The sequence below is a fragment of the Pinus tabuliformis genome, chromosome 4_1 (genome assembly GCF_031772625.1).
Source record: "Pinus tabuliformis cultivar Carrire ecotype Pingquan chromosome 4_1, CPIR1, whole genome shotgun sequence".
In the NCBI taxonomy this organism is placed as follows: domain Eukaryota; kingdom Viridiplantae; phylum Streptophyta; class Pinopsida; order Pinales; family Pinaceae; genus Pinus; species Pinus tabuliformis.
Window position 1 is genome coordinate 143,586,281 of NC_142303.1, and position 17,253 is coordinate 143,603,533.

The 17,253-nt window shown below is 44.4% G+C and overlaps 1 protein-coding gene across 1 annotated transcript in view; it reads left to right on the top strand.

Annotated features, from left to right (window-relative positions):
- Positions 1-7,044: 7,044 nt before the first annotated feature.
- Positions 7,045-17,253, top strand: part of LOC149174615 (amino-acid permease BAT1 homolog) — a 91,998-nt gene continuing 81,789 nt past the window's right edge. Inside the window, exon 1 of the mRNA XM_089420900.1 lies at positions 7,045-7,177. Within this exon, the coding sequence (XP_089277026.1) occupies positions 7,045-7,177 (133 nt within the window). The remainder of the gene's footprint in view (positions 7,178-17,253) is intronic.

A 17,253-nucleotide genomic window follows, 5' to 3' on the forward strand; every position in this document is an offset into this window, starting at 1 on the left:
ACGAGGGCATCGATTTTGTACATATACGGCGGTGATTGTAGTTTCAGCCCATAGAAACTTTGGAAGTCTTTGATCATGTAGCATGGCCCGGACAACTTCCATCATCATGTGGTTCTTCCTTCCCACCACACCATTTTGCTTAGGATTATGTGGTGTAGTAGTCTCCCTCTTAATGCCAATCTCAAGTATGCCTGAGTAAACCAATTGTAATATATCGGAGGTCTTGCTTTGGCTTGAGGGGAATGGTCCCCTTTTGAGCTTTCCTTTGGCACATCCCGGACATACACCTTCTTTCTCTACTTGGAATTCGGGCATCCCTGTTACCATCTGTCTTACATCGGGTAGAGCTTTGTAATGAAGGTGGGCAAACCTCCGATGCCAAAGTTCGGACTAAAGAGTTATGTCACAAGACATGACACCTAGCGGACTTCCATCGACCTGATATAATGAATCAACACTAAACCCAAGAGTAAAGGCATCTTTAACATTATTTTTCCATATACATACCTTGCCATTGCTGAAGGTTACCTTGTAGCCTCTGTCTTCCATTGCCAAGATGGACACTAGGTTCCTTTTGAGGTCAGGTGCATTTAATACATCCTAGAATTTCTAGCCTTCTTGAATGCTTGTCCTCTTCCTTGATTCCCAGCTCTCCTCTTACCTTTGCTGTTGAATTTGTTATTCCTTTGATTGCCATCAGAGGGATTTCGAGTTGCACCACTGCATACTGTACCATGCTTCTCTAATCATGATTATCATCATGCTGCCCATGTCCATGATTTTATCCATCATAATGCTGCTCAAACTAGTGTGCATCATCATCATGCTATCCTATATGTCCATGATCTCATGTTGCCCTTTATGTCCATGATCTCATTCATCATGATGCTCATGATCTCATACATAGTGACTTGCTTTATCGCAAATGTAACATCGTCATTTTCTTCTAGCCTTAGGTCCAGCCTTTCCTTTTGATTTAGTCCCGGAATTATTTCTTTTCTTTGCATGAGAAGAAAAGGCAGCAGGAGTACCTTTAGGCATGGGCATTTCTTGCACTTCTTCCCTTGTTTCTTCTTGAATGCATCTAGCTATTAATTCCTCAAAACCAGGAATTACATTATAGTTCAAAAGAGTAGTCCTGAACACATACCATTCAAAAAGCAATCCTCCAAGAGTTGTGAGTGCCATTTCTCTGTCAGTAATAGTTTCCCCAATAGATAGGAGATTGTTCTTGATCTCGGTGATTCTTAAGAAGTATGCTTGCATACTTTCATCTTTACCCTTCTTGATTTCTCTCAGCTTATTTCTAAGAAACAAAACTTGATTTGCATCATTAACTTTAAATAAACTCACCAGTCTATCGTAGATTTCCTTGGAGGTGTCCAGTTCAGAGATGTAGGCCACCAAGTGCTTGACGATAGAGTCCCGGATGATCTTCTATTGTTTTGACTTCTCAATTTTTTCATTTGTTCCAGGCAGCAATGGATGCATTTGATGGAGGCTCAACAATATTGCCTCTCACATGATACAACACTCCTTGATTCTCAAGGGTTAGATCGATAGACATCTTCCATCCATGATAGTCAACTTTCTCACGGAGCTTGTCTTCAGCAGGAAAGAGTGTTGAGGACCCCATAGTTCTTTTAGGATAACCTTGCCAATATTCTCTTCGATGATTGCTCTTGCTCTTGCTCAGGCTTTGTCTTCACCTCAGCTCCGATACCATGTTAAGTTATGGTATGTTCTATGCTTATAACAGTTTACTTCTTTTTCTTATTATATTCCACCGATTAGCAATCACATGTACATAAAGTAAATTGCAGATAGAACATTAAACGATCGACAGAAAACAAGCCAAGACAAGAGACACAAGATGTGGCGGCTAGCTAGGGACAAAGCCCACAATGTGTGGGGAAACCCTTTGATCAAATCTTCTTTTATCTTCAATAATTCAGCAGAGAGAGATAGTACAATAAATCTGATTCATATCAACAGTAGCAAACCCTAGATTAGTAGCATCAGCATTAGCGGCTTCATTATCAAACTAGGGCAGACTATATCTCACAAACCGACAGTCAGATTGACTTCATTCCACCACCAAAAGTTTCGGCTTCCAGAGGAGGTTCAGATGAACCTACAGCGCAGTTCAGATGAGGAGATCTTCTAGGCCACGCAAGTCAATTTTTACTTCTGCAGTTGCAGCTTCAGTTTCAGCAGTTTCCGGCTTCAAACTAGGGCAGTCGATATCTTGCAAACCGTTCGTCGGATTGACTTCATTCCACCACCAAAAGTTGCGGCTTTCAAAGGAGGTTCAGATGAACCTACAGCGCAGTTCCAAAGAGGAGATATTCTAGGCCACGCAAGTCAATCTTTACTTCTGCAGTTGCAGCTTCAAATTCAATAGCTTCCGGCTTCACATGTGTGAGAGAGAGAGACCCATTTCAGCGCAGTAGAGAAGAGACTCATATCTGCGTAGTAGAGAGAGAGAGAGATGTGATGAGATGAGTGAGTCCAAATGAGGAAAAGTTCTCTTATATTTATACACAACGTTGGTGGGTGAATAGATGCGACTGTTGGGCTTTTGAGCCTACATGAGTTGTAGGTCGGCTTGATAATAATTCCATAATCAAAATAAATTCATATCTCCATGAATACTTATCAGAATTGGATGATCTTTATATCAATCCTACACCTCTCGATGAGAGGAATCTAATAAAAGTATTATTATCCATGAATAAGATGACCCACATGAAGTTTTGCCCTGGTTGCCAATTTTAACATATTGAGGGAGCAAGCGTGCTAACAGACTTTGAAGTGATAGAGATTGTTGATGACAACAATCCCTACCCTGTGTCTTAGGGATTGATTGGGCCACTGACATGAATGGGGTGATTAATCTGAAAAAGAGAAAAATGATTTTTGAAAAGAAGTCACTAGTGTAGTTATACCCCTCGACCCTGCTGAAGGATCGCCCTATACGGAGCCGGTACGCGACTATGAAAGTAATGATGATTTGGACTGCATCTATAAGATAATAGCACGAAACCAGGACTGGGTGAATCCCACCACAGATGGGCGGATTGCATGGGAGAGTGAAAGCTCCTGTACTTCGAATTCAAACGAGGAGACGGAGTGATGGCAGAATCGTTACATGAGGTAACTACAATGAACTGTAATATGATGACAAGGTCGCTGCATTGCGTATCGACAGAAGTAAGAGACCTGCCTACTTATGATGGCCTAAGTGAGGTAGATACCTTCTTGAATAAATTTGAAAGGGAGGTGCTGGAAAAGCAATGCTTCCAGGCCTTGACCTGGGTACTGCGTGCTACGCCCGCAAGGTGGTGGGGTACGCATAAAGGGAGCTTTGACGACTGGCGCGAATGTAGAAGAATGATGCACTTACGATTTGGGAAGCCTAGGGTGCGACTGACAGATAAGTATAATGGGCAGGATGATCCGTGCACGCATCTAGCCAAGTGGATGCAGGCCTATTGAGAATAGCCACAACTTGAGTGGGTGCAACCTGTTTTGTCATACCCTGGATGTTATACCAATGAACTGGTATATAGAAACAAAGCTCCGCCACGGAAGAGGTGAATAGGATGTTCTGCGTGAAGGGTTCATGATGACCTTCAGTTTTGAGGATGTGGGACAGTATTGATGAAGCACTAGAAGAGGTAAAAGAAGCCATTTTTATGATTCCACAGGAGCCGGTAGAATCGATTCAGCCTGAATGGGCTACTCAGATGAGTTGCGTGCTGGAATGTTTTAATGTAACTGTTGAAGAAGAAGATGAAGATCCGCAAAAGATTAACATTTCAGAGACAGAAGGCCACCGCTAGTTTCAGGGACCACAGATTGAGAACCCTAAATAACTGCACTGGTGAAGACTAAGCAAGTGAATATTGGTACGAAGGTGGAATCTAAAATTGCGAAGATTGGAGACTATTGGGACGGTGCGACGGTGGATAAGGTCGCTAAATTACTCCGTGAATATCAGGACTTATTCCCGACCAAGTTTACGGATTTGAAGGGAATAATCAGAGATTTAGGGGTAATGAAGATCACGTTAAAACCTGACGCGAAGCCAGTTAAGTAGAGGCCGTATCGCTTAAATCCGAAATACAAGGAAAAGGTCTGCGTAGAACTAGACAAGATGCTCGCGGCAGGCATCATTGAGCTTGTGGAGGAATCCGATTGGGTAAGCCCGATGGTGGTACAAGAGAAGAAGCAGAAGGATAAAATAAGAATATGCGTGGATCTCAGAAAGTTGAATGACGCGTGTGTACATGATCCATTCCCAACTCTGTTCACAGATGAGGTGTTGGACAATGTAGGTGGTCAGGAAGCATATTCTTTCACTGATGGGTTCTCAGGGTACCACCAGATCAAAATCGCGCCGGAGGATAGGAGCAAGACAACCTTCGTGACTGAGTGGGGTTGCTTTCAATATACTGTCATGCCATTTGGATTGAAGAATGCCCCTGCTATCTTTTCGTGCGTAGTTGTTGCGGCATTCAGGGAATATATTCATAAGTTCTTGGAGGTCTATTTTGATGACTGGACTGTATTTGGGCTGGTTAGGTGCCATGTAGCGAACCTGTGCTTGATGCTGGATACATGCCAAAGATACCAAATCGCGCTCAACCTCAAGAAATGTATGTTCCTCGTTCCTTTTGGGAACCTGTTGGGGCATGTGGTTTGTAGACAAGGGCTGATGGTAGAACCCACGAAAATCGCGGTGATTCTGAATTTGGAAGCGTTGCAGAGTGCGAAATAGCTGTGCACTACTCTGGGACATACGGGGTACTACAGGAAGTTCATCAAAGGCTATGCCCAGATCACCGCGCCGATGGAAAAGCTGTTGAAAAAGGATGTCACGTTTTGCTGGAATGATGACTGTAAGAAAAGCCTGGATGTATTGAAAGAAAAGATGGTTACTGTGCCGATTCTGGTTTTCCCAAATTGGAAGAAAGAGTTTCATGTCCATGTTGACGTGTCGAGTATAGCGCTGGGCACAGTACTAACATGGGATGGTGGAGAAGGCTTGGATCACCCTATCGCATTCGCGAATTGCAGATTATCTAAAGTAGAAAATAACTATTCCACCACTGAATGCGAGGGACTGGCTATGGTATATGCACTCCAGAAGTATCAACACTACTTGCTAGGAGGTCACTTTAAGATGTATACAGATTATTATGCGCTGAAGTACTTGGTTAATAACCCTGTGTTGGGGGGACGAATATGCAGATGGCTTTTATTGTTCCAAGAATATGATTTTGAAGTTGTTGTGAAGCTTGGATGATTAAACACAAGACCGGATCACCTGCCGCGCATTGAGACAGGAGAGGAACCTACTAGTCTGGAGGAAGGATTACCGATGTGCAGCTCTTTGTTGTGCACGTAGCAGATGGACATTTTGAAGATATAATTCACTTTCTCATGACTAGAACTGCGCCGAAAGGGTACTCTGTCTAGCAGAAGAAGGAACTAGTGGTGCATGCGGCAGATTTCTCTGTCATTGTGGGGCACCTATATAAGATGGGGAATGATGAGATACTGCGAAGGTATGTACCTGAGTTTGAACGAAGCAACATCCTCACGGACGCTCATGGGGGCGCTACAGGAGGACATTATGTAGGGAGAGCAACCGCGCAGAAGATTCTCCGCGCAGGGTTGTGGTGGCCGACCCTTCATCAGGATTCAAAAGCACATTGCAAGGCATGTGATGTATGTCAAAGAACAGGTAAACCATCGTGGAGGGACGAGATGCCTTTGAATCCACAAATGACGTTGCAACCCTTCGAAAAGTGGGCAATTGACTTTGTAGGACCTATCAAACCTCAAGGAAAGACAGGCGTGAGATATATTATCACTGCAACAGAGTACCTGACTCGTTGGGCAGAAGCACAGCCAGTAAAGGATTGCATGGCTGCGATGGCTGCAAAGTTTTTGTTTGAACACATATTGACGCGATTCAGATGTTCGAAGATCTTGATGAGCGATCGCGGTACACATTTCCTGAATGAGACAATCAGCGCGCTGATGGAAGAATTTTAGGTGTATCATCAGAAAAGCACACTGTATCACCTGTAGGCTAACGGGACAGTAGAAGCGTTCAACAAAGTACTAGAGACCGCGCTGACAAAAGTATGTAACGCGCAATGAAGTGATTGGGACCTGCATGTAACTGCAGTATTATGGGCTTATAGGAAGACATGCAAGAAATTGACAGGACAGACACCTTTTAGGCTTGTCTATGGAGTAGAAGTTGTAATGCCTATGGAATACATCGTGCCTAGTCTGCGCATAGCAGCGCTCATAGGTATGATGGACCACGGAACCTTAGAGGAGAGGCTCGCGTAGTTGGTGGAGCTCGAGGAAGAACAATTTTTGGTTGTATTTCACCAGTAGGTCCAAAAGTAGCGTGAAAAGGCTTGGCACGATCGACATATTAAGTTGCGCACCTTCAAGACGAATAATTTGGTGTTGTTGTATGATAATAAGTTCGATAAATTCCCAGGGAAGTTCAGAATGCATTGGTTGGGACCGTATGTTATTAAGGAGATCACAGATGGTGACACGGTGTAGTTGGTAAAGTTAAATAGAGAACTCTTCCCAAGAAAAGTCAATGGCAGTCATTTGAAGGCATAAACAGGTGGCCCGACCATCTGACTAGCCGACAAAAGCACAGTTTTAGCACTCTAGGCAATTGAAAGGAGGCGCGGGACTATAAACTACTCTGCCCAGGAGTTGTGCGATGTCAGGTCTGCGTGCAGTAGCGAAGTGTCGCAGGGTTCGCGACAGTGCGAGGGTAGCTGTGCTGTCGCGTGGTCAACTGGAAAGTGGCAGTTATAGTCACTATTCACAATGTGATGCTTGGTTTGAGACCAAATGGAGCGGGTGGCAGGCATTTAAGGCAAACTTTATGGGCTAGATTCTTGAAAATCTGTGCTAAGTGAGCATTAATTGACCGAATGTGGGGGGAACGGTCGAATTCAAATTCAAAAGGCGCTATAAATTGCAAATCTCGTGCAGATGCAAGGAACACAGGAACAGGCTCAGGGAGGTAGTTCAGCTACAGCGGTATCTGAACAGCGTCTCCAGGAAGTGCAGCAGGCAGCCACTCAGTGCGTTGCGGATCTTGTAGCGATCCAGGCAGAGTTGGGAGGTCTTCACGCAAAGATCTTCGCACTGACAGAGTGACTCGAGGGCGAGTCACAATGTTTGCGCAGGATCCCGCAAGGGAAGTTTTGGGGCTTAGAGCCCAGATTTTGGTCAAAAGTTGTAACCCTGATGTAAAGACTCTGCATTTTGTGGGTGTGGAGCACGTAGTTTGTAAAAGAGTCATAGGGTTGTCCGCCCTCAATTTTGTAATGTAATGTCAGCTGTAGAGATCTACCCATGGTCCACGGACCATGGGATTGTATAAATAGAGCGAGGCTCTAAGTAATCAATAGATCATGGAATAATAAGGATAAGGATGAAGGATTGAGTCGTATTTGAAGTGTAAAGTCTAGTTTTGGGTCGTAGAGTAGGAGAAGGCTCTGCAGCTGAGTGCGCAAAGGTCTAGTAGTCCGCAGCTAAGTGTGTGGACCCCTGTAGCTAAGTGCGTAGGGCGAGTCAAGTCTGTAATAGTTGGAGCATTAATAAAGAGAAGTTTCATATCCATTCTGCATATTTATTTCTTGTTTTATGCATCTGTTACATTGAATATACATTGCACTTTTAATGCTTATATGATGCGTGAATATGTATGAATGTGTTGAATAAGTGAATGCAAAATAGAATATCTATTTATGCGAAGTTAACTAAGATCTTTAAGAAGATAAGTAAGATTCACGGTGTAGTTGAGGAAATAGCGCAGGACGCTGCCATAGCAGCGCGAAAGCATCTCAGTCCCTGGTTAGGGCTGCGCGAAAGGCGATTATAACAGATCGCGAAGGTATTAAAGGTTAGAACAGCGCACGAAGTAACCTACGCGAGGGTAGGCATAGTTGATCTAAATCGACACCTCAGACATCTCAAGGGTGTGGAAACTTGGTTCCAGCGTCCCCCCATACTGCTTTGGGTGAGACTTTAGTCCGCGCTCCGCGGGCTGATGCCGAAAGGGCCAATAGTGTAGGGATTTGTTTGGCTAAATAACTCCGAACCTGGGCCAGCCCCCCTTCAAGCCAACATGGTATCATAGCGATTGCAGATCATAGACCACTGAAGACACCAGCGAAGAAATCCAGAGAATTTGTAGCAGAAAAGTAGTTGTCCCGAGTGACAACGTTGTTCCAGAGCCAGAGATGCAGAAGGAGGAGTGACGCAGTGCAAAGAAGGTGACGTAGAGGCTCACACAGTGCCTGCGTCAGCACTCTGAGCCAGGCGAAGGTGACACAATAGCTAGGAGGAGCCCACGCAGTAGCTGTGTCAGCTGTCCAGGCTAGTGCAGAGGCAGAGGGGAGCAGATCAGGCCTACATAGTGCCAAGTCATCTTTCGGAGTCAGGAAGGATTGACGTAGTGGCCAGGAGGAGTTGATCCAGCTCTCACTGTGATTACACAAAGCCAAAATGGCTCAGATTCTTAAGCTTTCGGGGCTAAGGGAGCTGAGTAGATTTCGATTTGAGGAGCTGGTGGGACGTTGGTTCTATCAGTGTAGAACGATGTCTAAGGAGATTGAACCAAGGTAGAGGGAAGCACTACCTTAACAGATTTCTAGCCAAGAAATCTAGATCTAGGTTGCAGGAGCAAAGGAGGATTAGAGAGGAGTGATTCGACAGTTGGCCGAAGGATTTCAAAGAGGGAAATCGGGACTCAAAGGTATTCTAAAGAAGAGGAGCAGAGATGGCAGTAAATAGATTGAGGGATCAGGACAGATTGGACGGGGCCTCCAATTTTGTCATCTGGAAGGCCAGGTTCCTGGCAATCCTCGATAAACATTGCATCAAGCACTGTGCCTTGAGAACAGTAGATGTCCCAGTTGACCCTAATGCAAATGAGAATATGAGGAGGCCCAAGCGAAATGCATGATCCTAGACGGGGTCCAGGATCATGCAATACCACATATTGCTAAGAAGAACACAGCAAGGGAGATGTGGCAGACCCTGACCACCTTATACCAGGGCTCTTTTGTGCAGCAGAAGATGTTATTGGAAAATCAACTGAGGTCATATTAGATGTAGAAAGGAGAGGAGATAGATCCATTCCTTCTCAGGTTGTAAGGAATTCGTGACCAGCTTACTTCCGTGGGGTTTACACCGGATCCAGAGTTCATGGTCAGGATTGCCCTGAATGTAGTCTCCGAGGAGTGGGAGACATTTGTCCAAAGAATTTTGGGCAGAGCAGCTCTCCCCAGCTGGGAGGAGATGTGGGCAGCTCTTCGACAGGAAGAGCTCAGGAGATTGGCCAAGGCGGGGAGTAGCGGTAAGAGAGTTCGAATCAAGAAGGAGGAGGAGGAGGATGTAGCGCTCACATCAGCGGGAAATCAGGAGGTACAGAAGAGGAAGATGAAAGACATCTCCAATGTCAAGTGCTTCAAATGTGGGGAGCTGGGACATTATGCATCTCAGTGCCCAAGGAAGAAAGGAAAAAGAGAAGATTCCAACTCTAAGGCTGCTCCAACAAAAGCGAAGAAGGATGTCGAGACTGATGACGATTGTGCCATGAGTGCTCATGTGCCTCTAGAGAAGAGGTGGGGAGACATAGAGCTGCAATCAAGGGGACTACAGAACTAGGGCAGGATCCTTGAGGTGCCCAAACTCTGGATCACATACGGCTACAGGGGCCCTTAAAGACAGTAGCATGATGACAAGTGTCGGGTGGAGAAAGGTGTAAAGGAGCGACAAGGCAGTGCTAGAGTGCAAAAGTTTGTAGCAGCGCAGTGGAGGTTGCAACAGTGCGAGAGGCACAGAGGAGGTTGCAACAACGCAGTGGCAGCAAAGGGAGCAGGGATAGCAACAGAGGTAGCTTTAGCATCACAAGGTTTCCAGATTGACCAGGATGTTAGTGTTTGGGTGAAGTTAGTTACTTCTCAGTAACTGAGTTGCAATGCAGCAGTTAGCAGTGGCAGTGCTATGGGCAACATGATGCAGCATGTTGAGAGGGAGCTGCGGTACATATGTCGCAGTGGCAGTGGTAGTGTCATGGGCAGCAGTACAAGAAGAAACAGTGCAGTGGATGTGGGGCAACAGGCCAAGCATCAACACAGAGGACCGATGCGGAGGATCAGTGTGATGCTTCTATGGTGAAGCATTGCTAGAGCACATACCTCGCTAAGACAGGGTGTTGATTTTGGGTAGCATCGGATGTGCTCTAGCGATGAAATTTGGTGGAGAGGCTAAGGCACATGAGATCTCCAAGACCCAAAAATCGTTTGGAGAAATTCCACTCGGATGAAGAGATATTAAAATAATTAATTTTTTTAATGGGTCCCTAAGTCTAAACTCAGGAAAATAAAAATATTTATGTATATTAATATAAAATGGGTAATAAAGTTCTAAGTGATGAGGATCAAGCCAATTTTAATCTTAATCGTTGACTAGGGATTTAATCTCGGCCATTGATTCATCAACAAGAAAAGTATAAGAGGAGGCTTGAGGGTCAGTTGGAGACACACCAAGAGAAATCAAGAATTCGATTTTCTGGGGCAGGGTTTGTGTTGAAGTTTCTAAGTTTACTTAGATAGAAACCCTCTATGCACTTTATCTGATTTATTCCTACCTATTTGTTATTTTCCTTAACAAGTTATTTACAATGTAAATACTGAAAATAAACACTAGTGCATGCTCAACATATTAAAGATCAACAACTCAAAGAAACAGAAACAAACACGCCATATGACACCATTATTTGGACTAATGTCGCCGGAAAAAACCCAACGTGGGAAACCTAGTGCAGTTATCTGAGGGTTTTCTTATTAAGCAATATCAGAGTACAATCTGGGTGCCGAAACTAGCCTACCCAACAGAGAATTTCCTTGGCAGTAATACCTCTCAGTTTCTAACAAATCTCCTGGCTGAAACCCCCGATAAACCTTCCAGCAGCTACTCAGCACAAATTTGCCCCAGAAACCCTAGTGTCAGCCTCTCTCTGGACTACGTCAGCCCTTCTCTGCACAGCGCTGGCCCTGCGTCACCCCGGATGGGTCTACGTCAGCTCTGGGAAGCCTTGCGTCAGCCCTATGGTCCTCTGCGTTAGCAACGCTGGCCTCTCTAAGGCTCTGCGCAGCTCCTGACTGCCTCTGCATGGCCCTACGTGAGCCTTGGCTGGCTCTGCGTCACTCTCCTTGGCTATTGCGCTGCTCTCCCAACACTATCTCTGGCTCTCTGTCTCTCTGTACTCAAATGCCCCTTAGCTGCATCTCCCGATCACTAATTCTATCTCTCTTAGCAAACCTCACTCTAGAGAATAGAATGACTGATCACTTTGGTGTACTCTTCAAGTGACCCTCAAGCCTCCTCTTATACTTTACCTGTTGACATATCAATGGCTGAGATTAAGTCCCTAATCAACGGCTAAGATTAGATCTGGCTTGATCCTTGTGTTTTGGACCATTCTAACACAGATTCATATTAATACACATTAATATTTTATTTTCTCAAAGTTTAGACTTGGGGACTCCATTAAAAATATCAATTATTTTAATATTTCTTGATTTGTTTAAAATTTGCCCAAATCCTTTCTGGGTATTGGAGATCTCATGTGCCCCAACCTCTCCACCAAATTTCGTTGCTAGAGCACATCCGATGCTACCCCAAATCAACAATCCCTCTTAGCGAGAACTGTGCTCTAGCAATACTCCTCACTGAGTATTACTCTGATCATCTGACATCGGTACCTATGCTAATGCTAGGACTTTCTGCCCAACATCCTCTGCACTGCTACATCCTGTATTGCTGCCCATGGTTCTGCCACTACCACTGCTGCATCTGTACGACAACTTCCTCTGCATCCGTGTTGCTGCTGGTCCTTTTTCCCAACACTGCATCCGCACTGCACTTCCTCTCATCATGCTGCATTATGCCGGCCACCGCTACACTACAACTCAGTTACTGAGAAGTAAGTAACTGATCTCCCAATTTGACCTCCCTGTTGGGCTAGAGACACCCACTGATGCTGAAGTTCCCTCTGCCGCTGACAAGTGCTCCTTCTCTGACCTCTGCGTTGCTGCAACAACTCGCTGCATCTCGCACAGTTGCACACCTCTCTGTGCCATCCTGCACTGGTGCAACACTCATGTGCCTCTTGCACTACTACAGCCTGCTAGCCTCATGCTGTCTTGGGACTCCTGCACTGTAGCTCTCTCTGTCGCTCCATCTGCATCTGTCTCTACCCAACTTAGCCAGTCCTGCTACTCCTCTTCGGGGCTCTCGTAGCAAGGTCTAATCCAATAGGCTGGGTACCTCGAGGATCCTGCCCCTCATCACCTATAGTCTGTCTAACTACAGCTTGATGTCTCTCCACTTCTGCTCAAGTGGTACGTGTGCACTCATGGCATAGTCATCATCTGTCAAAACTTCCTTCTCTGCCCTTGCTGGCGCTGCCTTAGTCTCGGAAGACTCTCCCTTACTCTTCTTCCTTGGACACTGGGTCGCATGATGACCCAACTCCCCACAGTGGAAGCACTAGATCTTGGAGAGATCTTTCTTCTTCCACTTTTCTTGCTTTCCCTCAGATGCTAGGGCCACGTCTTTCTCCTCCTGCTTGACTTTGATCCCCTTGCTACTGCTACCCATCTTCGACTACTGTCTGATCTCTTCCTGGCGAAGAGCTGCCCACATCATGTCCCAAGGTGGAAGTGTCCCTCTGGCCAGTATACTTTGGACAAATACCTCCCAGTCTTCTGAGACAACATTTAGGGCTATCCTCACCATCAGCTCCTGATCCGATGTCGCACCTATAGCAGTCAACTGATCTCGGATCTCATTCAGTCCTCCGAGGAAGGTGTCAATCGGTTCTCCCTTATTCATCTAATACGACCTCAATTGATTCTCAAGCAACATTCTTCTCTGCACAGAAGTATGCTGGTACAGCTTCTTGAGAGCCTCCCCCATCTCAAATGCCGTTTCCTTCTCGGCTATGTGTGGTACTCTACATGATCCTTGACCTCGTCAAGGATAATGCTCTTGGCCCTCGCCATCTCTTCCTTGTACTTGTCATTATCATTGGGGTCGACTGGGATAGCTATTACCTTCAAGGCGAAGTTCTTGACATGTTTCCTGTCAAGTATGGATAATATTCTAGCATTCCAGACTGCGAAGTTTGATGCTCCGTCCAGTTTATCCTGGTCTCTTACTCCGTGTAGTGCCATGATGCTCCTCAGGGTTGAATTATTGTAAAATCTTATGTAAACAATATTTTAGTGCATGGTCTCTCATACTTAGATACCATGACTAAAATATTTGAGGGTGGAAAAATAACTAATCCCTTCAAGTATGAATTAATTAATTTTTCTGGCAAAAATAAAATTAAATCCTAAGCCAGAAAATTAATTAATTAGAGTAAAAAAAATTAAAATGTTAGAGAAAGTAAATTCTCCAAGTGGAAAAATTCGAGGGTCTTAAAGAAATTAGTTTTTAGAGGTACCCCACTAGGGGAATATTGGAAATTTCAAGAAAACTGAGACTCTTGGACTTTGGTAGTTAATTCAAAGTCTACTTTTTGAGGAAATTAGCTCAAAATCATTATTTTTTAATGAGCAATTTGAAAATTCCTCAAAAATAATTATTTCGACGACAGTGATTAAAGATCATCAAAGTTTTATCGACGACCGAGATTATTTTGATAGGGATCAAGCCAACTAGCCATTAGTTTCCACTTGGAGGAATTTCTCTATAAATATGAGACTTTTTGCTTCTATTTTCATCTGATCTTTGGCTAATGTAACTTTGTAAAAGCTGATGTAAAGCTACTGTGCCGCTGGGAATGTTTTGATAATCATAATAAAAGACTTTGGGGTGCAGTTCATGGTGTCTTTGTTCTGCTGATTTGTGGTATGTGCTGGTACGAGCAACTGTATATTGTGCTTTAAATGTTATTTCATCGTAGATGATAGGAACATTCTATTGGTAAGTTTTGGGCTTATCTTAGGTGATCTGATTCATTGTTGTTCTAACAGTTTATTCTTGAGAAAATATATAGTGTTTGTAGGTTCTCCAGCCCTTGGGCTCCAATTTCACAAGATGTGGGCACAGGTTGACTATGTTTGGATACTAAATATTTTAAATGGTTTTCTTACTTCCCTAAGGCTGTGGTTTGAAATTTATTTTTCGAAATACAATTAACCATTGTAAAAAAATTCCAAAAATTTTATCCTCAAAAATTCTTCGAAGCATTGTACACTTGTATATTTTGTAAATATATTTTGTAAATTATTTTATTTTCTAACCCTTTTTTTGCAATTGGGGTTTTCTCGGGTTTTGAGATTTTTAATTTTTGTATATATTGGGGTTTTGGGGTATTGTAAATATATTTTTGCAGGTGAAATCAAAGGAAAATTTTTGGATTAGACCTAGATCTAGGACCTTGAGGGTAAGATCTAGCCTTCACAATTTTTTGTAGGGCCAACAACGGAAGAATTTTGTGAAATTGAAGATCTGAAGCAAATTTGAAGTTTTAGTGAGGGTTTGTAAATTTTTTTTGAGGCCTCTAGGCCTAGCGTGTCCCTTAAACCCAATCGTTTATCCCTTTTTCCCTAAGTCGTCGGCCTCTTTCCTCTTGTCATGTGTTCCTTTAGGCCTCTAGGCAATAACCACATGCCTCTAGAGGCCTCGACCTTCCTTCTTGTTGAAATTTCTAAGTCTAACCTGTTAGAGATTATTCCTGTACTATCTGGTTTATTTCACTTGTTTAATTACTTAACAAGTTATTTAACCATATAAATACTGAAATGAACAAAAATGCAGTATCAACCATCTACAGATCATCAACTGAAAGAAATAGACAAACTCACAAGGGACAGTGTTATTTTTGGACAATCGTCCCCGAAAAAACCCAACTTGGGATAAACAGTGCAACAGTTCTGAGGGTTTCATTATTAAGCAACTTTTCTTGAGTACAACTGGGTGCCAAACTGGCTCACCCGATAGAGAAATCAATCTTGCAGTAATACCTCTCTTTAGAAGCAGATATTCGGTAAGTCTACTCCACAAAAGTCTCTCCAACGCCTCTCTGAGGCTCTGTGTCAGCCTACAAATGCTCTCCGCTGGCTCCCTAGCCCTCTGCATCACCCACGCAGGCCCTCTGGCCCTCTGTGCAGTCACTTTGGCCCTCTGCGTGGCTCCTGCTGGCTTTGCGTCTGCCTCTCTGCCTCTGCACTGGTCTTTCAGCACTATCTCTGCCTCTCTGCTATGCACTCACTGCCCCTCGCTACAACTGTGATCACTACTTCAATTTCTCTCAGCAAACTCCGCTCTAGAAAATCGAATTGACTGATCAACTTGGTGTATCTCCAACTGACCCTAAAGCCTCCTCTTATACTTTTCTGTTGAGTCTTTGATGACCGAGATTAAATCTCTAATCAATGGATAAGATTAGATTTGGCCTGATCCATGTCATTTAGAACCTTCTCACCTAGTTTTATATTAATACCCATTAATATTTTTATTTTCCTAAGTTTAGACTTAGGAACCCATTAAAAATATTAATTATTTTAATATCTTTCTAACCGGGTGGAATTTCCCCAAACCATTTTTGGGTCTTGGAGATCTCATGTGCTTTAGCCTCTCCACCTATTTTCATGGCTAGAGCACATCCGATGCTACCCCAAATCAACACTCCCTCTTAGCGAGGAATGTGCTCTGGTAATGTTCCACAAATGAACATCACCATGATCATCCGGCACCGGTACCTGTGCTGATGTTTGGCCTGCTTCCCAACATCCTCTACATTGCTGCATCTTGTACTGCTGCCCATGACTCTGCCATTGCCACTGCTACATCTGTACGATAGCTCTCTCTGCATCAGTGTTGTTGCTGGTCCTTTCTCCCAACACCGCATCTGCACTGCAGCCCTCTCTCATCATGCTACATCATGCTACCCGTAGCACTACCACTGCTACTGCTGCACTACAACTCAGCTACTGAGATGATGGTAACTGATCTACCCAACTACTGACGTCCTTTTCAGGCTAGAAGCCCTCTTGATGTTGAAGCTCTCTCTGCTGCTATCCTGTGCTCCTTCTGCTGCCTCTGCGCTGCTGCAACAACTCTGTGCCTCTCACACTAATGCAAACACCTCTGTGTCTTAATGCACTGCTGCAACCTCCTCTGTGCTTCTCACACTGCTGCAATCCTCTCTGCGCTACCAGGGACTACTACACTCTAGCACTGTTATTCTGCTCCATCTGCATCTTGCTTCTACCGACATTCGTCATCTTGCTACTATTTCTCGAGGCTCTCGTAGCCAGATATGATCTAAGAGTTTGGATACCTCAAGGATCCTGCCCCTCATCTCCTGTAGTCCTCTTGACTACAGCTCGATGTCACCCCACCTCTTCTCTAGAGGTACATGAGCACTCATGGCACAATCGTCATTTTCCTCTACTTCCTTCTCCGCCTTAGCCAACGCTTCCTTGGAGTTAGAAGCCTCTCCCTTATTCTTCTTCCTAGACACTGGGTTGCATAATGGCCCAGCTTCCCACAATGGAAGCACTTTATCTTGGAAATGTCCTTCTTCTTCCTCTTCCCTTGTTATCTCGCAGATGCCAGAGCCGCATCCTCTTCCTCTTCCTTCTTAACTCGACCTCCTTTGTTGCCACTTCTCACCTTGGTCAACTGTTTGATCTCTTCTTGGTGAAGAGTTGCCCACAATTCTTCCCAACCTAGAAGATTCGCTCTGCCCAAAATGCTTTGGATGAATGTCTCCCACTCCTCAGAGACTGCGTTCAAGGCGGTCCTCACCGTTAACTCCTACTCCGGCGTGGCCCCTATGGAAGTAAGTTGGTCAGGAATCTCTTGCAACTTGTTGAGGAAGTGATCTATCTGCTCCCCCTTCTGCATCTGATATGACCACAATTGATTTTCTAGTAGCATCTTCCTTTGCATGGAAGTGCCCTGATACAATGCCATCAAGGTATCCCACATCCCCTTTGCTGTATTCTTCTCGGCAATATGCTGAGCTACATGATCCTTGACCCCATCAAGGATTATGCACTTTGCCTTGGCCATTGCATCCTCATACTTTAGTTATCAGTTGGGTCAACTGGGATAGCTGCGGTTCTCAAGGCGAAGGCCCTGATGCGATGTATATCCAGAACAGAC